We start from the raw sequence: 19,888 nt of genomic DNA on the forward strand, positions 1-19,888 counted from the left end.
TAGTATCCTTCCAAGTAATGTTAAATATTACAAAAATTGCATGTAATGGTCCTCCAATGTGTGGTGGTGGTGGTGGTGGTGTTTTTAAATTACTTAACCCGTTGTTAATGCCACAACTGTAATGGCGTAGGAATTGGTACAAACAACCTTATCGTCTTTGCGCGCCCATGATAGTTCTGCGCATGGGCAGCAATCAACACGCTTTTATTTTGAAACCCCGGCGAGCCAACGGAAGTCTATTGAAGTCATTTTACCAGACTTGAGAATTTTGGACTCGTTCGATGAAGATAAATTATTTTCGTGTAGCCAGCTGATTATCTTTACTCTATTGACTGTCAAATTTTAATAGCTTTCTAAGTTTATGATAAATGGATTATTAGAATTGTACAATGTAATAACTTATTAGCTTAAAAAGTCTAGTTAAACAAATTGCCTTCGTTCGTTGTTAAGCTGGCTAACCTAGCTAGCTAAGATAGTTGGCACGTCTGACTGATCTAAATCGGGATAATACTTGGATCGCCTAAATAATTAGCTTCTTGTTTTACTGAAGTTAAGGCATTACGATTTGCTACAATGGGTGCACATAGAACTGATGGGCGCAGAGACTGGCTCCAACAAGACGTCTCAGATCAGCAGGTCCAGTCCATGGTGAATCACACTTGTGGGCGACGTGCAGGCTGCGTGAAGTGATGACTAATTTCTGTAGCTAGCTTGATGCCTATCTTCCCCGAGTTGCTAGTTTCAAGTCAGCTAAAATAGTGTATAGAAGAACTGTCTGTGGAAATGTTGCATTTGTACAAGTATTTCTAAATTATTCTCACTTTTCGTTGTTCTGTTAAGATGGTTTAATTTTCAAGCTATCACTTGACGTGGTTCCTGAAGTTTCCACGAATGCGTTGTGAAGGATATCACGGGTGGTGTTTGTGTTTAGCAGAAGCGCGAGCTGTCACTTAGCCACATTTACTTCCTGAACAGAGTGGAAATGCATGTGAACAGACTGGTTTCCCATACGAAAATCAGTTCATATAGCCTACTAGTGTTCAAAAAACGTTATTTTAATGTCAGTAGACATTGTTAGTATAACTGGGCAGGAAAATGTTTTTTCAATAAACTAGTTTTGGTAGTTTGATTATAAATGTTTTGATCTATCTTTTTATACATGAATAATGGTGTGCCATAATGTGTTTATTTACATATACTGAGTTCATTAGGTGCTTATTTTTTGTATGCTAGAACCCCTGGAATATCATGATTAAGCATAGACAAGTTCACCGCCGGGGTAGACGCTCACAGATGACTGTCAGGTAACTGAGAACATGATTTCAGCTCTTTAAGTTCCTGTGTATCCCAGTGCTAGTTGTATATATGTTCTGCCAACTGGTTAAATTCATCAGTAATCTTCGTGGTACTGCTAGTTATACAGATCCTGTGATCTCCATGGACCTCCTACGGACAGTTCTTCAGCCTAGTTTCAATGAGGACATTATGGCGGTCTTCAGAAAATATATGAAGGTGAATAAACAAGTAAATTGTCCATCTCTTTTTATATCCATGAGGATAAAGTACTTATTCTGGCTGGTTTTCTTCTCTGCTCAGTTTTTTGAGAAAGCAGCCAGCAATGTGAAAGAGAATGTGGGTGAAGATGTTCACACAGATCAACTCATTAAAGAGGCTTGTCGTAACTGCTTGGATCATGTAAGGAATATACATGACTCAGACAACTGAGATTGACAGAGGAGGCGAACGATTTTTAGTTAAGCAGATGAAATTGTCTTTGTCTAGGCAAAACAGCTCTTTCCCGATACTGAGAAAATCACCCAAAGACCTGTTTTTGACCACTTAGTAAAGGTAAGGCTTGCAGAGTGCTTTTGTAACAGAACTGTTGCTAGTGCCCCAATTTCACTAATTGTGATTGTCCTGGAGCAAATATTAATGGTTTTAATAGGTATCAGTGATTAATCAATTTCATTGATATTGCATGTTCCAACATTCAGTTCCCTGAAGGGAGGAGTTGAATGGCAGTGGTATCTCAGTGGTTAAGGTACTTGATTTTTAATCGGAAGGTTGCTGGTTCAAGCCTTACCACTGCCAAGTTGCCCCTGTTTGGCCCCTGAACAAGGCCTTTATTGCTCAAGTTGCACTCAGTCATAATTGTAAGTTGCTTTGGAGAAAAGCGTCAGATAAATGCTGTAAATGTAAATGATAATTACACAATATTAAGATTATCAAGAAGACATGGACATATAAATGTGGACAGATAAACACCTGGACTTTAACTTAATGGACACATTCACAATTTAAGTTGCATTTGCAAAATCAGTCAGAAAAATTACAATGAGTTATTTTCCCTCTGTATAATTAAGCCTTAGACAGTACTGACAGTTAATAGGATGTGGGATTCCACCTGCTGAGCCTATGAGCTCTTGTAAGTAAAAGTTTCCATCCACTTTGCAGCGTTCACGTCAGATGGAAGATGACTCCAACCAAAGAGGAAGCCCAATCCCAAAAAAGGTAGGTCATTAAATATAGCTTCGTTGTACTCAACTAATCAGTAGCAGCTAATTGTAATAGGATGATTATTATTTTAAAACATGTTTGTTTTTACTGACATGTATGCTTTTCACCTGCGTTCAGAGGAAGGGCCGTCCACCTGGCCCAGTCATGCAATATGATAGACCTATACAATACAGCACTCCGTAAGTATTGTAGATGGCCCTTCTGATTTCTCACGTATTATGCATGATTAAGTTGAGTTTAAAGCACTGAAACTCTTCTATGCAGGGTAAAGCCTAAGACATCTGAACCCATAAAGCGAGAAGGACCAAAGGTAAAGACATTTTCTCCCCCCACCCAATTATATTATATAATAATAATCTCTTAATCAGAGATTGAATGCAAAACTTGGACTAATCTGTTTCTCTTTCTTGCAGTGGGATCCATCCCGGTTGAACGAAAAAAGCACATTTGTTTTAGGCTCCAGAGCCAACAAGTAAGGTTTCATTTGTTGAACTGCTTTGCTATGTTTTTATACGATAAGGACTAACTGTTTAAAATTAAATGAGGAATAAGCAGCCTTGTCTACAATCCTTGGAGTCAGTTCATGGATGAACACATGCTATAACAGGTGCTGTTGACATTATTTTAAGATATATGGAGACTAGCATCTGCTCTTTAGAAACAATGTGATTCAAATGCTTCATTATGCTTATTTGCATATCTTGGGTTAATAAACTCACTATTTGTTGTATATACCAAAAGGAAAAACCCTAATTGTGAGTTTATTGTCAGGGCTTTGGGGATGGGTGGCACCAGGGGAAGGATCTACATTAAACATGCAGACCTCTTCAAGGTATTGTGGATTTCTTTGCTCATAGATGGTGTTCATAGCAGAAAGCAGGAATTGTTAAGTGTGTGTGTGTGTGTGTGTGTGTGTGTGTGTGTGTGTGTGTGTGTGTGTGTGTGTGTGTGTGTGTGTGTTAGTATGCTGCCGATGCTCAGGACAAGCACTGGCTTGCGGAGAGGCAGCACATGAGGGCCACAGGTGGAAAGATGGTAAGGATGTTTGGTGTGTGTGGTACACGAATAGAAACTTGGTGGTTTAATTTGTTGTTCTATGATCTGCAATTGTCAGGCATATCTACTTATTGAAGAGGATGTCCAAGACCTTGCCATAAGTGAAGAATACAAGTAAGTAAATGCTAAATAATTACTTGACCCTTGCCCCTGCTTTAAATTTCAGGTTAAATTGCCTACCTGATTCCTGACACTAATGCTCTACAATTAAACAATATTATCAGTTAAGTGATTGAACATGTGACACTCTGAATGCTTATTTAATGCATGTTTTTTGCTTTACAGTTACTTCAATGATAACTAATCCAATAAAGTTACATGAATCCAAGCATTTCTTTCTCCAGAACTTGAACTGTACCAAGTCCAAGCTTCTGTTTTCTAGCAACATGCCCTTGTCATGGCTGAACCATGAGGAATGGGCCCATGCACAGACAATAACAATTAATGTCATATTTGTTATTTCTAAATTCCTAGAGACTGTCCTGACTTGAGGATGGATGAGCTGAAGCCATTTGTGGTGCCAGGTTGGATGGTGGAGAAGATGCAGAAGGCAATGGAGGCCCAGAGATCAGAAAAGGAGTAGCAAGACAGGAGGAAAGATGAGTAGAGTGGGCAAAATCAAACTTGAGTTGAGAAGTGTTGATCCAGGTTCAGTAACTATAGTCCTATGATTTATTTTTTAAAAGCATAATTTTATTATTCTAGGAGAGGATCCTAAGTTATTGTTACTCTGAAACATTTGATGGATACAATTCCTAATGTGATTCAGCCAGACATGACTGGACCATGCACACATGTTGATGTCTAGAAGAACCACAGTCTAATTTCCATTATTTTGATTTATGTTTTGTTGTTGTTGCTGTTGTTGTTTTGCTTTTGATGATGATGTTTTTTACACAAGCACAATAGACTCTGGCCTTACAATCAAGCTGGAAACCTTTTTGTTCTTCATAAACCAGAATTTATAGAGATAATACTAGACTGAAGCAGATTTAAGTTTGATGTTCTTGTTTTGTTTGCTTTTAATTTGTTTTCTTAACAAAATACTTTTTGAAAACTTAGGGGCTTCTTTCTTTTGTTTAGAATTTCCTGTTCTCACCTTGTATTTACTGTGTAATACTCAAAAAAGCAAAGTTATTGTCTACTCTGGCTGCAACAGTGTTGTCCATTGCCATGCACAGTAACTCACTGGAATCTTTTTGTAATAAAGATTAAACTTTTAGGTGACAAATTAGAAATATTTTACATGACTTTAGTCATTTGTATTAAATTGAGGAAAAATATTGTAAGTTATTTTAAATGTATGAAAATAAAGCTTTTACAGTATAACAGAAAAAAAATGTATAAATAAATTTAGTAATTAAGTGATAGCAAATAATTAGCTACATGTTTTTATTACCCCTACACTTTACATGTACTCCTGTGACGCATTCAACGGTTCTAAGCACACCCACATGAAGGCATTATCCAATCAAATCGAAGAGTTCTGGAACATGTATCATTTCATGGTTGCTAAGGCCCAGGTTTGTTTTCTAACTCTGTTTGCGATTGGTGAAAACTCTCCGGGGCGGTGAAACGGTTTGGCGAAAGTAAGTTTAAACGGGGGGGCGGGATATGACTTTTAAAATCTCGCTCTGGACTCCTCCGTTGATAGTTGCAAAAGGACTAGACAGTTGGTAATAATCGTTGCATATCAAATGTATTGTTCTGTCGTTACATTATGTCAAATGCCTGGTAATCTAGGCTATATGTAAAATAAGGAAGCGTAATAATTGTAGTTGAACGAGGTTTTATTTTTGCTTTAACGTTTAAGTAAATTAGCTATCTGTTGGCTAGGTTCTTCCAGACATTAATGTTAGCTAACGCTATCTAACCTAGGCGGCTAGCTAGAAACTAATATAAAGATAGCTAACTTGCTGGTAGTTTACGGCAATAAAGAGAAGATGCTCGCTAGTTAGTTATGTAGATGGATAACAGGTAGGGGCACCAATACTGAAGCTTAATATCCTGTTCAGCTGATAGCTGGGTGAGCTGAACAGTTAACTGTAGCTAGCTAGTTAACCTAGGTTTGCCAAGACGATAGCTAACGTGAGCCGAGTTAAATATCTAGGTTTTGCTGTTCATAACGATAGCTAGAAAATTAATTGTGTTTTGAAATTGAAATGTATTTTTGCCTAATTAAATGCTGAATGGGTCCAACTAATGAGGGGGAACTCGTTTATTCATACATTTTTAACAGCTAGCGAGCTGATGGCTAACCTAGGTTCGGTGTGCTAGGTTGGCTAGTTTGTATTTCACTAACTTAAGTTAAAGATGGATCTTCTTCAGATCATGACGAACTAAGCATGGTAATTTAAGAAAAAATAGGTAAATGGGTTTTGAAGCCTTGATGGATCTGCGTCTTCTAGCTATCGTCAACTTGGATGTTTGTGTTTTGTCGCTAACCATCCAGCTAGCTACATTTAGCTTATAATATCGGTTAGTAGCTTAATAGCTTGTTGATTAGTTAGCTAAATGAGTTGCAACTAACAGTACTGTCCACTAATATTATATAATGTTTAGATTTTAAGCAATGGCCTCCCAAAACATGGATCCTGCGGCAGCGTCGTCTACGGCCGCTTTAAAAGGAAACGAAACTGGCGGAAGTGTGCCAAAGGGGTCTGTTTCAAAAAGGTAGCTATGCAGTACCTACCTGATTTACAATAAGCCCGTATTTTAAAAGGTGGAATACTAGTTTATTACTTGGCTAAAGGCAAGTTACGAGTTTCTCATTGACATCTTCGAGGTGATTGCATCGGCTTTCTGTGGGTAGTAATGACATTCGAAAGTTTGCTTAGTTATTGAAATCACTTTCACAAACAGAGTACATGGATAACTGTATTGAAGAATATGGTGACGGTGAATACTTTGAATATTGCTTAAAGAAAAATTAAATCAGTTTTTGTCAGTTTTGTAACGAATATATGCACATTTTCTGACTACTTTTATTGCCTTACATTTGTCTCTAGGTTGCAACAAGAGCTGATGACACTTATGGTGAGTCCTCAAAGTACCTATGCTGATCTTTAAATTGAATTTTGAAGTCTTTTATCTTAACTTATGTTTACCCTGCAGATGTCAGGAGACAAGGGAATTTCTGCATTCCCAGAGTCTGACAATCTCTTTAAATGGATTGGCACAATTGACGGGGCTCAGGGAACAGTAAGTTTACTCTTTATTATTTGCTGTATTTTAATAAGTAATGGTATATCTTAAGTCACATTGGAGTGAGCTTAATCTTGTATTCAGTGTTTTATTCCTAAACACTGGAATTCCTAAAAATGTAATTGTCTTTCTCCTTTTAAGGTCTATGAAGGTTTGAGGTATAAGCTCTCGCTGGAATTTCCCAGTGGATACCCTTACAATGCCCCACGAGTGAAATTCATCACTTCCTGTTTCCACCCAAATGTTGATGAGAATGGGTTCATATGCTTAGACATTTTAAAAGAGAAGTGGTCTGCTCTTTATGATGTTCGATCCATTCTGCTGTCCATTCAGAGTTTACTTGGGGGTGAGATGTTCTTCAAACATGACATCTACAATATTCCACCCATGTTTAAAATGCTTACTGATAACTCGTGCCCTGTAACCTTTTAATGAATTTCTATGATCCTACTCTTACCAGTCACCTCTGTTCAGTGTGGTTTTTTTTGTTTTGTTTTTTTCCCCTACTTGTAATTTGCTTTCCATCTTATAGCCCTTTATCAGTGATTAGCTTTTGACCATAGAACTGCAACTGGATAGATGTTTTGGGCTACCCAAAACATGACATGACACACTGACCCTGACAGTTATCCTGTACTAGTTGTACACCCACTGCCATGGCACTATTGTGTTAGCAATGCACCTGTATTAAGAAACTAACTAGTGCTGAATGGGGTAAAAGGTGGCTAATGAACTATGTATGGTAATCAATAAGCAACAGCCAATAATCTCACATATACAGCAGTAAGTCAGATCTAGCTACCTATTAGTCTATTAATTTTTTTTTGCCTGGGTGTTTTTCTTTTTTTTTTTTCCCTTTAAATAAAGTAGCTGGTGCGTGAACTCTGTTCACTGTTTTTTTTCTTTTTCTTTCTTTCTTTTCTTTCTTTTTTTTTTTAAAGAGCCCAACAACGACAGCCCTATGAATGCTGCAGCTGCTGAATTGTGGGACAACCAGGAAGGTAAGTAATTCAAATGGATGTGCTTTCCAACCCACATGAATAAGCCTTTGCTATATTCCACTTGTTTTGGTGTACTGAAGCTGATCTCTATTTTCTTCCACCATGCAAAAACATAAGTTGGAATGTTTCTTTGTTCTTATTTCAGCCTTCAAAGCTCATTTGCATGCAACATACAAGAACTGACCTCCAAAAACACACACCTGCCTCTCCACTTTTATCTTCATGTGACCTTGTTTTTGTTTTTTTTCTTGCTAATAATTATGTACATTTAAATCCTGAGTATGTTTATGTACAGTATTTGTATGTTGAATTAAACTTGTCTCAAAATGCCATTCAGTAATTGCATGTTTGTTGCATTAAACATTGTACACATCGCAGTGTTCACAAAACACAAATACAGCTTTATTTTTTTTGTCCTTTAAATTACTAAATCAAGTGTATATATTCTGTAGCTAAATACCTTGAGTAATTTGTAACTAGACAGGTGTTTGTGTTCATTATAACTTTAAGAACTTTGGTGGTTCATGCAGCTGGAAAAAAGGGATAGTGTAAGTTGAGCTATCTCTGTACCTTAACAGCCATTTTACTTAAAAGGAAACATTTAAACTGGCTACAGGAGTTCTGTATCACCCTCACCCCATTGCAATGTTTTGTTTAATTCTGTGGGCTTTCAACATGGACAGTCTTGCCAATCAACTGCCCTGTATTTTGTGGCCTTTAGGGATGCTGTTTTGTCTAGAATATCTTCCATGTTTCAAGCAGAAGATGAAGCTTGAGATAAATGAGACCACTAAGAGAACTTGAGAAATTATATTATATTTATAATTATAAACACTTGATAATATAATTATAGAACTTGAGAACACCTTAATTTCCATTATACCTTTTATTCTCTCTGTGTGTATATGTATATAAAATTATATATTAAAAACTGTCTAGTAGGGATGAGAAGTTTTTACTGGGTTCTCTGTAGCAGAAGATGTTATTTTAGTTACAAGTAGAGGGCAGTGTTTTAAAATTGTACTGTGCATGAGAAAACATGAGGGTTTGTCTACTCTCCAAGGAATAATGTTTAATTATCTATTTGGTAAGAGAGCTGATTTTATGTTTGTTGAGTACTCTGGAATTGAACCTGGATTTCTCTGTTTCAGAGCTATAGTTTCCATATTACTTCACTAAATTTTCCACTCTAGTTGAGCAGACAGAAAATGCACCCTAATCTGCAGTTGGAATGACTGCAGCAGCCGAACGCTCTGTTGGCCTGAGAAACTACTTCCACCTCCATCATCGCTTCCAATGTGTCTTCCTCATCCTGTCCATCTTTGCAGGCCTCAGCCCAGGCCTTCTGCATGGGCTCCACCGACCAGAGGGGAATGTTTACTCTCTGCAGCATCTCCTGGATCAGACCGTCAATCTCCAGCACATGGCCCCTCATGTCCGGCCTCTGCTCTCCATCCCCTGTCACCCAGGGCATCTTCACTATGGCGGCCCGAGCCGCCACCTCCGGTCCCCCACCAACTGCACCAGTATTAACCAGGGCCTGTCGGTCCTTACGCTGGGTGAGGGGAAAGATCTCCTCGAGGGTACTGACTCTCCTCAGGTCTTGCTGAAAGCTCTCCAGGCAGCAGAGGAATAGCACCCAGAGGCGCTCCACCTGCTCGCGGTCTTCCTGCCCCTGCTCTGTCTCTACCAGCAGGGCGAGCAGTCTCCGGTGCAGCCCTGGAACATCAGTGTATAAGGCGAGACAAACAGTGGTGGATGTAAGGTGCAGTGCATGAAAAAAGTACAAATAAAATCTTTGCTCTGAAGACGCACATTCATGATGAAGCTTTGGCATTATTATGAATGGTCTAAAATGACAATGAGCTGCCATGTACCAAAAAGCCATATCACAAATCAGGGCTAGCATTTGAAATGTCATACCACTAAACACCATGATTCTAATCATAAAAAAAGATCACTCCAAGGACAAGCAGTTCTGCAGCAGCCCTGTGAGCTGTTTGTCACTTCTTCCCACCCCCCCACTCCTTTCCTACCTGTGCATATCCTATGAGCCAGTGTCCTGGTTTCCTCCAGCTCCTCCCTTAGGCTGCTGCTGTCTGTGTTGCTCCCCATGCAGGTGGTCATTTGTTGGAAGCAGGCGATCACCTTGCCCAAGGCAGCCTGCGCCTGCTCGCACTCGCTCACCTGTCTCCGCCTGGCCTGAATCTCCCCCACTGACCGCCGCCACCGGTTCATGGCCTCAATAGCCAATTTGAGTTTTGGCACACTTGAGGCTGAACTTTCATACACAGGAGCAAGCCTGGTCGTTGAAGAATCTTTCTGTAGAGTGCAAGTTTTAGCAGGTATTTTAATGTAATTAAAGCCTCCTTAAAATTAAATTTCTATATTGCACGTTTAGTGGTGAAGTTGCCTTTTTGATGCTAAAGAGCCATATTATACAATTATGTGGAGTTCTGCTCTTTGTACCATATTGAATAGGCTTATACCAGTTCAGTCCAGCATTAATCTGCTCTAATTCTCTATCATAGCTTCAAATTAATAAAATATAAGTAATATTTAAAATCAAATTAAAATGAATTTTTACAAAATTTAAATAAATAAAAATAAACAATAATAGGCTATTTTCCTTTTTTCCGGTGCACACTAATCCCTTTATTAGTTAGAACTCCATGCTATCTCAGTGCAAACATTTTGTGTGAAATCAGTGAGACTCCTTAAATTACTATTCATTACTATTCAGAAATAATATTTTTCCTATATAATTATAACCATTTCACTTTGAAAGGAATCCAACCATTGATTACCTGAGTATTCCTAAGAATCCTTCAGAACCTTATTGTCTCTTCTCATTCTTATAGTTGTGTTGACAGTCTCTCGTCTTGACTGCATCTAAGACCGCTTCTGCCAAACACTCTCTTATCACCCAGCTCACCTTGGTACTTCTTTTCCGGTGGTTTCACAGAAGCTGGTCTTCAGGGAGACACGTTTCAATTACAGCTAAACCCTGCAGCTGATGCCCTCAGAACCTAGCAAGCATGCACATGAGGCATCGGAGGGAGACCTCGCTTCAGAATAGACATTCTTAATATGAGTAATAGAAGAACAAGGGTGTTTTTGTGCTGAACAAGGTTAGACCAGGCCCATCTACCACTTCCTTTCATTCCCATGTTTGTGTGTGCATGCAGGGTGAAGTGCTTTGGGCGAGGTTAATTGTCATCTGGGAGCGTGTTGCAGGATTGCGATGGCACAGGCAGGAATCCTTTGTTGACACCCCACACCCCCAGTGGTTACTCAGCCTCATTTGAAAGCTACGTGTTGAGAGGACCCTTGACACGCGCTCCCATGGGTCTTGTATCCCAAGCAACCCCTCCAATATTAGGCTCATTCTGTTAGCAAAAACATCACAGCTACAACTAGTCCTCTGACATCATGAATTACTAATCATATTCATTAATCATACATATTAATATACACCATGCTCTAAACATTTAAGAAGGATTTTATTATTGTTCTTTCTTTCGATTCTGATATGAATTATTAAGTTTCTGCAATTACGCTCAAAGGAAGATTCTGGTTGTCAAGCCATAAAACTCTACTCTCATATAATGCCACTTAATATTTTGTGTCAGTGGTTCCCTATTCAAAGTCTATTCTAGTCTGGCAACCTTTATGCTTCATTAACTGACATCATCTTGACTGTATTTTAAATATTTATTGAATAATAACAGTTTTGGCGGTTAGAAGGTATTTGTTCATTCTCATAGCAATGACAAACACATTTATATATATATATATATATATATATATATATATATATATATATATAATTTTTTTCAAGTATATATACACAACATTAAATTTAAAATTTGGAATTGACATGCCTTACAAAGGCAACTTCACTGGGTATATGGAGACTGTGTTGTACAACAAATCTCCAACACAATTCACAGACTTAACTATTCATAAAGCAACTCAAACAAAAGTAGGGAGGACAGCTTTTTTACTTATGAGTTATAGAACAAAGCCCATAGTTCCTATGTTAGATGTTATAGAATATTATTCTCTTATTAGTGGAGTAAAAGAATCACAGTCATGTTGAAGTCCCATGGACTGAACTAATGAATGCAAAAAATCCCAGCACACTTCAGGCAGACATAATACAGACATCCTGCATCAGCTGTCAAGTCCTAACTGCCCAAATAAAGTATATACTGCCCTGCACACAAACTGAAGAGGATTATAAGGAGTTCACTGTTAAATGCTGGTATATTCCGGTGCAACAGTATGTGAGCAGCCAGATGAGAGTTAACAGATATGCATCTGTGATTTTGGCTTGTTTTTTTTATAGATCTTGCTAAGTGAAGTCCATAATGTCTAGAAATTTGCTAAATGCATGGAAGCTACTGAAAAAGCTATGTGGCAATAGCCTCCATGATCTCATGGCAAAGGCATTGGCAGAAGCCATAGAAGACACAGAGGACAAGGGTGGAGGGCACGAGGCTGACCAAGATCACGCCCAGGGTGAGCTGCTGGATCATCAGTAGGTAGATTCCCAGAGGCAGTGAGCTGAAGTACACCAGGCAGAGGAAGCCCATGATGAATCGGGGCACCGTGCGCGACGTCCATGCCCGGCACTTCTGCACAGGTAGGTGACAGGGCAGTGAGTCTAGGCTGGCTGGCCGGTACAGGCGCACCATGTTCAGCATGCTCATGGAGTCGGACGATGACTGCGACTCGCCTGGCACCTCCATGATGGTGATGACCAGGCAGTCAGAGGAACTGTGGGCCTGCTCTGCCACCCCGCCCCCGCTCAGGCCGCTGGGGGTGAGAAGCACCTCACCGGTGGGTGCTGGACCGCTCTTCCGTGCCCGGTCCTGGTACGCGAGGATGGCCAGGATGTTGCTGTCATCCTGGAGGAGCCAGATCTCTTCGTCTGGCACGTGTGTCTCGTGCCGGCAGAACGGGCAGCTGACGACACTGGGCGAGGCGTCCAGCTCCACCATCTTCTTCAGGCATTTGGCACAGACGCGGTGCCGGCAGCTGAGCACCTTGGGCTTGCGGGCACGCGCATCATAGCGGTTGTAGCAGATCTTGCACTCCAGCTCCTCCACCGTATAGACCACAGGCGGCTGTGTGGCCTCCGTTTCTGAGTCAGGCTTGTGGCTCATCTTAAGAGCTGAAAGAGAGGAGCAGGTGGGGCCAGAATGTTCAGACCCAGGCCGTCTCAGCACAGCTGCACCCAGCTGTCCAACTAAGTGTCCACTGTTCTTGCTTTTAAGTCCTAAGTCCTTTTTTTAGAATTTGGAAGTGGAGAAGGGTGATGGTCAAACTGTGTTCGAACACTGTGGTTTCATTTTGGGGAGGTTGCTCTGATGTTGTAACACAATCCACAGATGTAACTATTCCCTAAAACGAATAATCTGAACTCAGTTTCAGTCTAGAAAATAATGATGGCCCAATAAACCATGATTATCCTGGAAGTCATAATGACATTATAACTTTCATAATGATATTGAGTCATCATAAATTTCTACAGTAATGCATGCAAAATCTGCTTTCCCATACATATACATAATATTTGTTCAGAGATACACAGAGCTGTTTGTGTTTAGAGTTTCTTGGACTCACATGAAGCCAAGCAGAAAAAAGCAATACTAGTTTGTGAAGTGGAGGTAATGAGAACTCTAGAGTCACTGTTCTAGCCTGTATGAATTCCTTTTGGATATGAATACCCAAGAAAAGAATACTGCACCTCAGTCATCCACAGCTAAGGTACGAATTGGTAGAAAGTCTTTAAAATACTGGGTAAAACCATCTTGAAATGTGTCCGTTTTCTTCACCAGTTAAAAAGAATGTTCTTAAGTGATAACACATAATTTATGTCCATCATGTATTGAGCTGCAAGCATACAGAGATCATTGACTTGCTTTCTGAAAGAAAAACACAGTAAAATCTTCAGTTACGACACAAAATAGGAATAATTATTTCAAACATATTTATTATTAAATATACCATATATTTAAAAAAATCATTAGTAGTCATTCTGCTGCCACTGACATCACATCACTATAAGAAAATATTCTGTCCCTTGAGTGAGGAGAGAGAATAGAAGAACAACAGAGTATTAATCTTTGTGGAATTTAATGCCACCCCACATTATGGAAGTAAAATGAACAACACAGTAAGCTATGATCTTTGTGGTCATAGTGTTTGCTGGAGAGAAGGCCTTGATTTGCTCTTTGTGAGCAAAAATCAGTGTTCCAACCCCCCACCCCCCATTCATTCATGTCCTCCACATTCATCATGTCCCCTCTATGGGACATAAAACTGCTTGCCAAGTCACAGCTTTGAAGGTGTTTGTATCTCGACCATCTAGGAAATGAGGACAAGAGAATTATAGTGGCCTTGACATATGCATCATTTTTTACACTTGACAAGAGGCCCAAAATGATGTGTTTGCTAATCAAGGGAACCAGCAAGGCTGATGGACGCAAAGCCTGGCGCGACGCTCCAGGCTAAGTTAAGGAGTGACCGAGTGGGTAATTAGCTTTATGGTCCCGCGAGAGAGGGTCTCGCACTGGTCTATAGGTAGGTCATCACCCGAGCCATGCTGCAAGCACACACATCTCACCCAACATGACGTAACACCTCCCACACCTTTCGTTTCTGCCTCAGCCTTGTTTTCTTCTGCTTAAGCTCCTCTTTTTCACACGCATGCAAATACCATCCGCATCTCTGAGAGCAGGTTGTTAGAATTCGAACTCAATCTATAAATAGAATGTCCTGCTGCAGGAAACACGGTCGGCTTTATATAACACCCCCCAACTACCCTTGATGACTGTAATAAAGAGTACTTCTTGCCATCGTTCTTTCTCTCTCATGCACACAGACACATACTAAACAGAAACACACACCTGTCCCCTGAAGAAAGGTGAAAGGCACAGAAATTTAGACTTTTAGATTGTATGGCAGGTTGTCTCCAAGGGACCATGAAAAAAAACAAACAAAAAAACAGAACCCTGCATAAATAGCAATGGGCGGTTTGCTGTGCAGAAGCCCACAGGGTTGCCCCTGTTGTCTGGGATGCAGACGGGCAGCATGGGAAAAGGGGACTTTTTGCCAGCTTAGATTCAGCACCTATTAAAAATGCAGCAAGCCGATACATGCCTGAGGACACGTCTACATTTAGCTGAGTAATCAATGTAGCTGCATCTTCAGTGGTGCATGTTAACCTGTGAGATCGTATCATTCTTAAGGACACTGCATTCCACTCACAGCAAGGGCAAGCTACATTCAGGTACTCTGGTGCTCTGGAGGACCCGTTTGCCCATTTCACTCTCTTGGATAATCTTTTATGGTAGTGATATATAAGAATGGAAATCTGAGGACTTCAGCACCTTACAGTGAACTCTCTCCTGTCATGCAACATAAGCCAGCCATCACACACTCTATCATAAAGTCTATAATAAGACATTCCAATGAGCTCAGACTGATCCAGAAATGTCAAATTGACACTGACATCAACAGTCACTTTAGCAAGTATGGATTGTCCTTACTTTCGTAACATCAGACTACAGGGGGCAAAAAAAAATTTGGCGCACTACTTCGGACAACAACAGTACCGTGCATTGCTAAAATCCTGAGTGTTTTTGAGGGAGGGAGAGAGATACAGGTAGAGATGCCAACCATGTAACATATTAACACACAAACACCATCTGTGCCTCCTGTACTATGGTCAACACAAATGATCCAATTCCTCCTCTCTGGGCCAACATGTATACCCCCTTTTGGGAGGAAGTATTTGAAATGCCAAAAAAGGAACAGTTCATAATTTTTGGATATACATAACCTTTTATTCACATGGATCTTAATATTGGCTTAAATGTTCAGAGCGTTAGTCTTACTAGCAATACCCTTTTATTCTTCATACCCTTTAATTAAAGAATGTCACCGTTATATGTAGAGGAAAACAGAACTAGCAGTTCCATTACAGAAAGATGCAAGTGATTGGATGTTCACAATAAAATCCTATAAAAACATGTTGGATCTACTTTTTAAAATCAAATTGTCTTGCAGAGTAGTCTTACTGGATGCACTATTACTAAAGGCAGGGTCACATAAAGGCCAATTTAACACATTTATATTTTGATAAGGCTATTTTGTTAAAGCTCACACCATATAAAAAATAAGACCAATTTCTACGATCCCATGAACTGAAACATGCCTGGAACATAACAAGAATACTTAATATGGACATAATTTGAATCCTTTAAAAATGTTCAAGGAAATAGTTGCTATATTCTTACATCTTCTTAAATGTTATATCACTTGAATTTGGCAGATACTTTTTATAGGTTGTCTTGCAAATCCCAGTGAATATTCCGTTCATTGATCATCAGAATAAATAATTAAAATTTGAACTCTTGGTAATTTCCTTAATAATTACAATTTAATTTCTTGTTTTTTTTTAAATTTGTGGTTATATTTGAAGTAAGCAAATGTGATAAAATGGTTATGAACAGTACAACATTGCTTACTAATTGGTTAAAGGTTGAGATGTTTCAAGAGGTCTTGTTTCTATAAAACCAAAGTCAGTGAAAATTGATAGTGAAGCTGACTCAAACGAATCAAATTAAGTGCTCTTCTCTTATCCTCTTAAACAAAGCTCAGGCTTTAGGGAAATTTGTACTGTTTTTTTCCACTATGTTCATTTTTAGGTGTAGTCCCAAAGTGGAAAGAATTTGATTTGCTCCAACCAATTGCTTAAATTAGTTAAATGTTTCACATGTTTTTGTTTTTGTTTTTTTGTTGGTTTTTTTTTTTTGGGGGGGGGGGGGGGGTTCTTTCTTTCTTTCCAACATATCTTTTTTAAAAATAATTTTAGGAAAAAATATTTGTGAGCCCCAAAATCTTATTCATTTTATACTGCCTTAATCCTGTTATTTCACATTTACCAACCATGGAAAAAGCCACAATATGTATTAAGATATGCTGTACAAGCTGAACTATGCCAAATATTTAATTAACAAAAGCACAAAAAATTGGCAGCTGTGTGAAGAATCTGAATCTTCCCTCTGATATCACCTCATGGCATTCTTCTACTGAGTCATGAATGTTTCACAGCTCTTACCCTGCAATAACGCACCAAACAAACTGGCCAGTATGTATTTTTAACTGAAATTGCACACAGCACAGAAGAGACTACTATATTGTATATCGGTATATCCTGATGGTCTATGCTCGCTTTTTCATCACATTTTATTTATTTCTGTAATCTACTTTCTAACCTTTTTAAAATGGATTTATACATAAAGCTTCATAAAATTACTATCAGATTATTATCACTTTCCATGTAAGATCTTTAATTTTAAGTTCCAATTGAATGGTCATTAGCTATAAGGTCTTTGGGATCCAAAATGATCCAGAAAAAAATGCCTACCTTTTTTCTTTTTTTCAGGAGTACATAGACCAAATGGAAACTTCATGCCTACATGTTTTATTTGTAGTATCAACAACAGCAGGCCCAAAAGCAAAATGAAAGTCCAGTTAGTCTACCCATTTAATCTTACACTAATTATTAATTTCACAAATTAACATCTTCACAATTCCATGTAATAGTGACAACCCCATGAAAGCAACATTTAAAGAGCCAAAGAAAAAGTACTTTGCCATTAAGTGGGTAATCCATCTACCGGGAACTTTGACTGCAAAATGACTGTAAGCAAAGTTGATAAAGGCAACTCTGTGACTTTTAATTCACACCATTGGTCTGAATTCATATTGCCCCAGAGACCTACACTGTACTTCTGATGTGCAAATATCCTGCAAGATCTAGAAGAAAAGAAACATTGTAATAAAAATAAATGTAAATTCACAGCTATTCTTAATAAGACCATTTGAGAATATTCTTTAAATTATTTTAACAAAACAAAGCATTGTTTTAAAGCTATTATATATTTGTTAGAAGTATGGAAATATGAATTTATAAAATGTTGTAGAATAAAAACAAGCATCTATCACAATCACTGGATCACATCTAACCTCTGCTTAAAATCTTCCATAGAACAGCATATCTCAGAATCAGAACAAACACAATGTGCTATTGGCTCCAGTTATTATGCATATCAGGTCTGCAGGCCTGCTCAAGAGCTTTGGCCTCTTGCCACTTTCTAAATTGATCTATTTTCTCTTAAAAGAACACATCCGCAATTGGAGGATGGGCTTCTGTCTTTGTTTGTGATTCAACGGGACAGCTCGGTGGCCAGCTCACACAGTACTGGAAGTGCTTGAGGACCGCACTCCCCACAGCCTACCCCTACCGCCCGCATAAAGCCGTCCAGCTGATGTGTCATTAGTGGACTAGTTTTTGAAGCGTTCCTTTTCATGGACTCTAAAAGTAAAGAACCTGCAAGTCTAAAGTTCTGTGGAACAATGTGTGTCTATAAATTGTGAAAAGTGAGGACATGAAAGATGGTCTGCAAGGATGCTCAAACTACTGTTCATATAGCTAATAAAAGCTGACAAATGTAGAGGAGACTGAGAAGCAAGTTTGGTTGTTAATTGCAATGTTTGCTTTTTGCAATGACATTAAGGCTTGCAAATAGGCGAGTGTTTAAATTTGACCTCTCCCTTGAATTTAATATCCCTTTCTCCACGTTCAAGTCACGTAAACCTTGCCTCTCCTACATTTTCATCAGTATTACATGAATCATATTTAAGGTAAGCTAGTTGTGCCTCTAGGAGTGTGTCAGTGTGATTATAGGATGTTGTTGAGACAGCTACTTCTAAGTTAATTGGAATTCGTCCTCCACATAAGACATTATATAACGCTCTCTGAAATGTCTCGCTGCAGTTTCCTCGGTTATTTTCAGTAGACACTATAAGGTATTGCAGGATTCAGTATCACTCGACAGTCAACAAATGATTTAAAGATTGTGATAGGCTTACTTTTGACGAAAGTGAAAACTGGCCTACTGAAATGTGATAAGTGTCCATAACGGTTTAGGCAAAATTATTCTGACTGAGGCCTGACTTGATTTCACTAGGAGCATAACATCACTTTCAGGATACTGCGTTTACACTCTTGCAACAACATCACATTTTTAATCTGCAGAAGATTTTTACATAGAACAGATTATTGCAGAATTTACGTCTAAGATCTTCAACAGGAGTCCATTTCACATTAAGCATCATCATGAACAAAATAATAGGTCCTTCGATTTCTATACACGTGTTGCCGTAGTCCAACAGGTCTTTGGCGTTAAAATTGCGCATAACATCTACCCCCCCACCCACCCGAGAAAGACGGACCCGAATATGATATCCATAGTAAACGTCGAAATACTAGGCTTATAAAACAGAATAGCAAATAGTAATATTAATTAAGGCTGGACTCATATATTTGTTACATTACACTGTGAAGGAATTACTAAACAAGGTCCTTTTCACTTCTAGAACTCCTGACCACCACATGATGATTTGCACTGCCTATTTAAATGTTCACAAAAAATCACTTAATACGACAAATTGGGTATGTCGGCTCAACGAAAGTCACACTGACACTGGCGGCATCGTTTGCTATGCCTCCAACGTAGGTTACATTATATCTGGCACATTGATTGTTACTCCTTTGGTTTAACGGTATTGTCTTAGAGCATATTTAATGACTGTCGATTTATATGATCAGTTAACATTCAGTAGCGGTTGTATCAAGCACTCACCCCTCAGTTCTTGCTTGTGAACAGTAAACAACCGTCTGTTCAGTCCCCGACTTCAATGCCGAAGATTACTGTAGCTAATCAGAGCAACATTTCCCTTTCACCGTGTTGTGTCGCTTGCTGTGGTGAGTCACAGTCAATCTTGAGGTCCCATCTGCCCGACCAGAACTGTTACAACCCCCTCAATGCGGTAGCGCTACAGCATCAGAAGCTGCACAGATTTCTCCTCAGTGGTTGCTGTGGCAACAAGACCCAGTGCGAAGTGCGGCTGAAACGACTTGACGGTCAGAATGCTAGAGAGGGCCCGTCCGCCGCCGTCGTGTTGGACTTTACGGACGCACAAGATCACCTCCCTACTACAACGTAGAATTAAAACACAATTCATGATAC

General features: G+C 39.1%; 4 protein-coding genes across 9 annotated transcripts; 2 read left to right on the forward strand and 2 right to left on the reverse strand.

The window, feature by feature from the left end:
• Positions 1–225: 225 nt before the first annotated feature.
• Positions 226–4,818, forward strand: LOC113571671 (deoxynucleotidyltransferase terminal-interacting protein 1). 3 transcript variants are annotated; one of them, XM_027000748.3, is made up of 13 exons: positions 228–648; positions 1,234–1,304; positions 1,416–1,512; positions 1,597–1,695; positions 1,783–1,848; positions 2,455–2,511; positions 2,635–2,696; positions 2,782–2,827; positions 2,931–2,989; positions 3,289–3,349; positions 3,481–3,552; positions 3,632–3,687; positions 4,048–4,818. In XM_027000748.3, the coding sequence occupies exons 1-13, from the start codon at positions 574–576 to the stop codon at positions 4,154–4,156; spliced, it is 930 nt and encodes a 309-aa protein (XP_026856549.1). In that variant the 5' UTR covers positions 228–573; the 3' UTR covers positions 4,157–4,818. The 3 variants fall into 3 exon arrangements, with proteins under 3 accessions (XP_081574183.1, XP_026856549.1, XP_026856550.1); XM_027000749.3 differs by having other exon boundaries at positions 228–636; XM_081718057.1 differs by lacking the exon at positions 3,481–3,552 and having other exon boundaries at positions 226–648.
• Positions 4,819–5,082: 264 nt separating this feature from the next.
• On the forward strand, positions 5,083–8,110 carry LOC113571624 (ubiquitin-conjugating enzyme E2C). 2 transcript variants are annotated; one of them, XM_027000670.3, is made up of 7 exons: positions 5,083–5,162; positions 6,136–6,246; positions 6,582–6,609; positions 6,688–6,774; positions 6,919–7,123; positions 7,719–7,778; positions 7,924–8,110. In XM_027000670.3, the coding sequence occupies exons 2-7, from the start codon at positions 6,146–6,148 to the stop codon at positions 7,959–7,961; spliced, it is 519 nt and encodes a 172-aa protein (XP_026856471.1). In that variant the 5' UTR covers positions 5,083–5,162; positions 6,136–6,145; the 3' UTR covers positions 7,962–8,110. The 2 variants fall into 2 exon arrangements, with proteins under 2 accessions (XP_026856471.1, XP_026856470.1); XM_027000669.3 differs by lacking the exon at positions 5,083–5,162 and adding an exon at positions 5,180–5,249.
• Positions 8,111–8,227: 117 nt separating this feature from the next.
• Positions 8,228–11,016, reverse strand: zgc:109913 (regulator of G-protein signaling 9-binding protein). Its single transcript, XM_027000730.3, has 3 exons — positions 10,586–11,016; positions 9,815–10,100; positions 8,228–9,497 (listed from the first exon to the last, which is right to left on the reverse strand). The coding sequence occupies exons 2-3, from the start codon at positions 10,014–10,016 to the stop codon at positions 8,968–8,970; spliced, it is 732 nt and encodes a 243-aa protein (XP_026856531.2). The 5' UTR covers positions 10,017–10,100; positions 10,586–11,016; the 3' UTR covers positions 8,228–8,967.
• A 578-nt stretch (positions 11,017–11,594) lies between these two features.
• On the reverse strand, positions 11,595–19,827 carry LOC113571570 (E3 ubiquitin-protein ligase RNF182). Of its 3 annotated transcripts, none has more exons than XM_081718452.1 (3): positions 19,502–19,827; positions 13,534–13,711; positions 11,595–12,957 (listed from the first exon to the last, which is right to left on the reverse strand). In XM_081718452.1, the coding sequence occupies exon 3, from the start codon at positions 12,947–12,949 to the stop codon at positions 12,194–12,196; it is 756 nt and encodes a 251-aa protein (XP_081574578.1). In that variant the 5' UTR covers positions 12,950–12,957; positions 13,534–13,711; positions 19,502–19,827; the 3' UTR covers positions 11,595–12,193. The 3 variants fall into 3 exon arrangements, with proteins under 3 accessions (XP_081574578.1, XP_026856381.1, XP_026856380.2); XM_027000579.3 differs by having other exon boundaries at positions 11,596–13,187; positions 19,502–19,826; XM_027000580.3 differs by lacking the exon at positions 13,534–13,711.
• Between the last annotated feature and the right edge of the window lie 61 nt (positions 19,828–19,888).

Source organism: Electrophorus electricus, chromosome 7 (genome assembly GCF_041902795.1).
Source record: "Electrophorus electricus isolate QZ-2024a chromosome 7, ASM4190279v1, whole genome shotgun sequence".
Lineage (NCBI taxonomy): Eukaryota > Metazoa > Chordata > Actinopteri > Gymnotiformes > Gymnotidae > Electrophorus > Electrophorus electricus.

Excerpts from the sequence above, each read along its gene's own strand:
- LOC113571624 (XM_027000670.3), top strand. The coding sequence starts at position 6,146 with ATGGCCTCCCAAAACATGGATCCTGCGGCAGCGTCGTCTACGGCCGCT. Across the intron at positions 6,775-6,918 it reads TTGACGGGGCTCAGGGAACA|GTCTATGAAGGTTTGAGGTA; the intron begins GTAAGTTTACTC and ends TCTCCTTTTAAG. Across the intron at positions 7,779-7,923 it reads ATTGTGGGACAACCAGGAAG|CCTTCAAAGCTCATTTGCAT; the intron begins GTAAGTAATTCA and ends TTCTTATTTCAG.
- LOC113571671 (XM_027000748.3), top strand. The coding sequence starts at position 574 with ATGGGTGCACATAGAACTGATGGGCGCAGAGACTGGCTCCAACAAGAC. Across the intron at positions 649-1,233 it reads ATCAGCAGGTCCAGTCCATG|AACCCCTGGAATATCATGAT; the intron begins GTGAATCACACT and ends TTTGTATGCTAG. Across the intron at positions 2,512-2,634 it reads GAAGCCCAATCCCAAAAAAG|AGGAAGGGCCGTCCACCTGG; the intron begins GTAGGTCATTAA and ends ACCTGCGTTCAG.
- zgc:109913 (XM_027000730.3), bottom strand. The coding sequence starts at position 10,016 with ATGAACCGGTGGCGGCGGTCAGTGGGGGAGATTCAGGCCAGGCGGAGA. Across the intron at positions 9,498-9,814 it reads GGCTCATAGGATATGCACAG|GGCTGCACCGGAGACTGCTC; the intron begins GTAGGAAAGGAG and ends CTGATGTTCCAG.
- LOC113571570 (XM_027000580.3), bottom strand. The coding sequence starts at position 12,949 with ATGAGCCACAAGCCTGACTCAGAAACGGAGGCCACACAGCCGCCTGTG.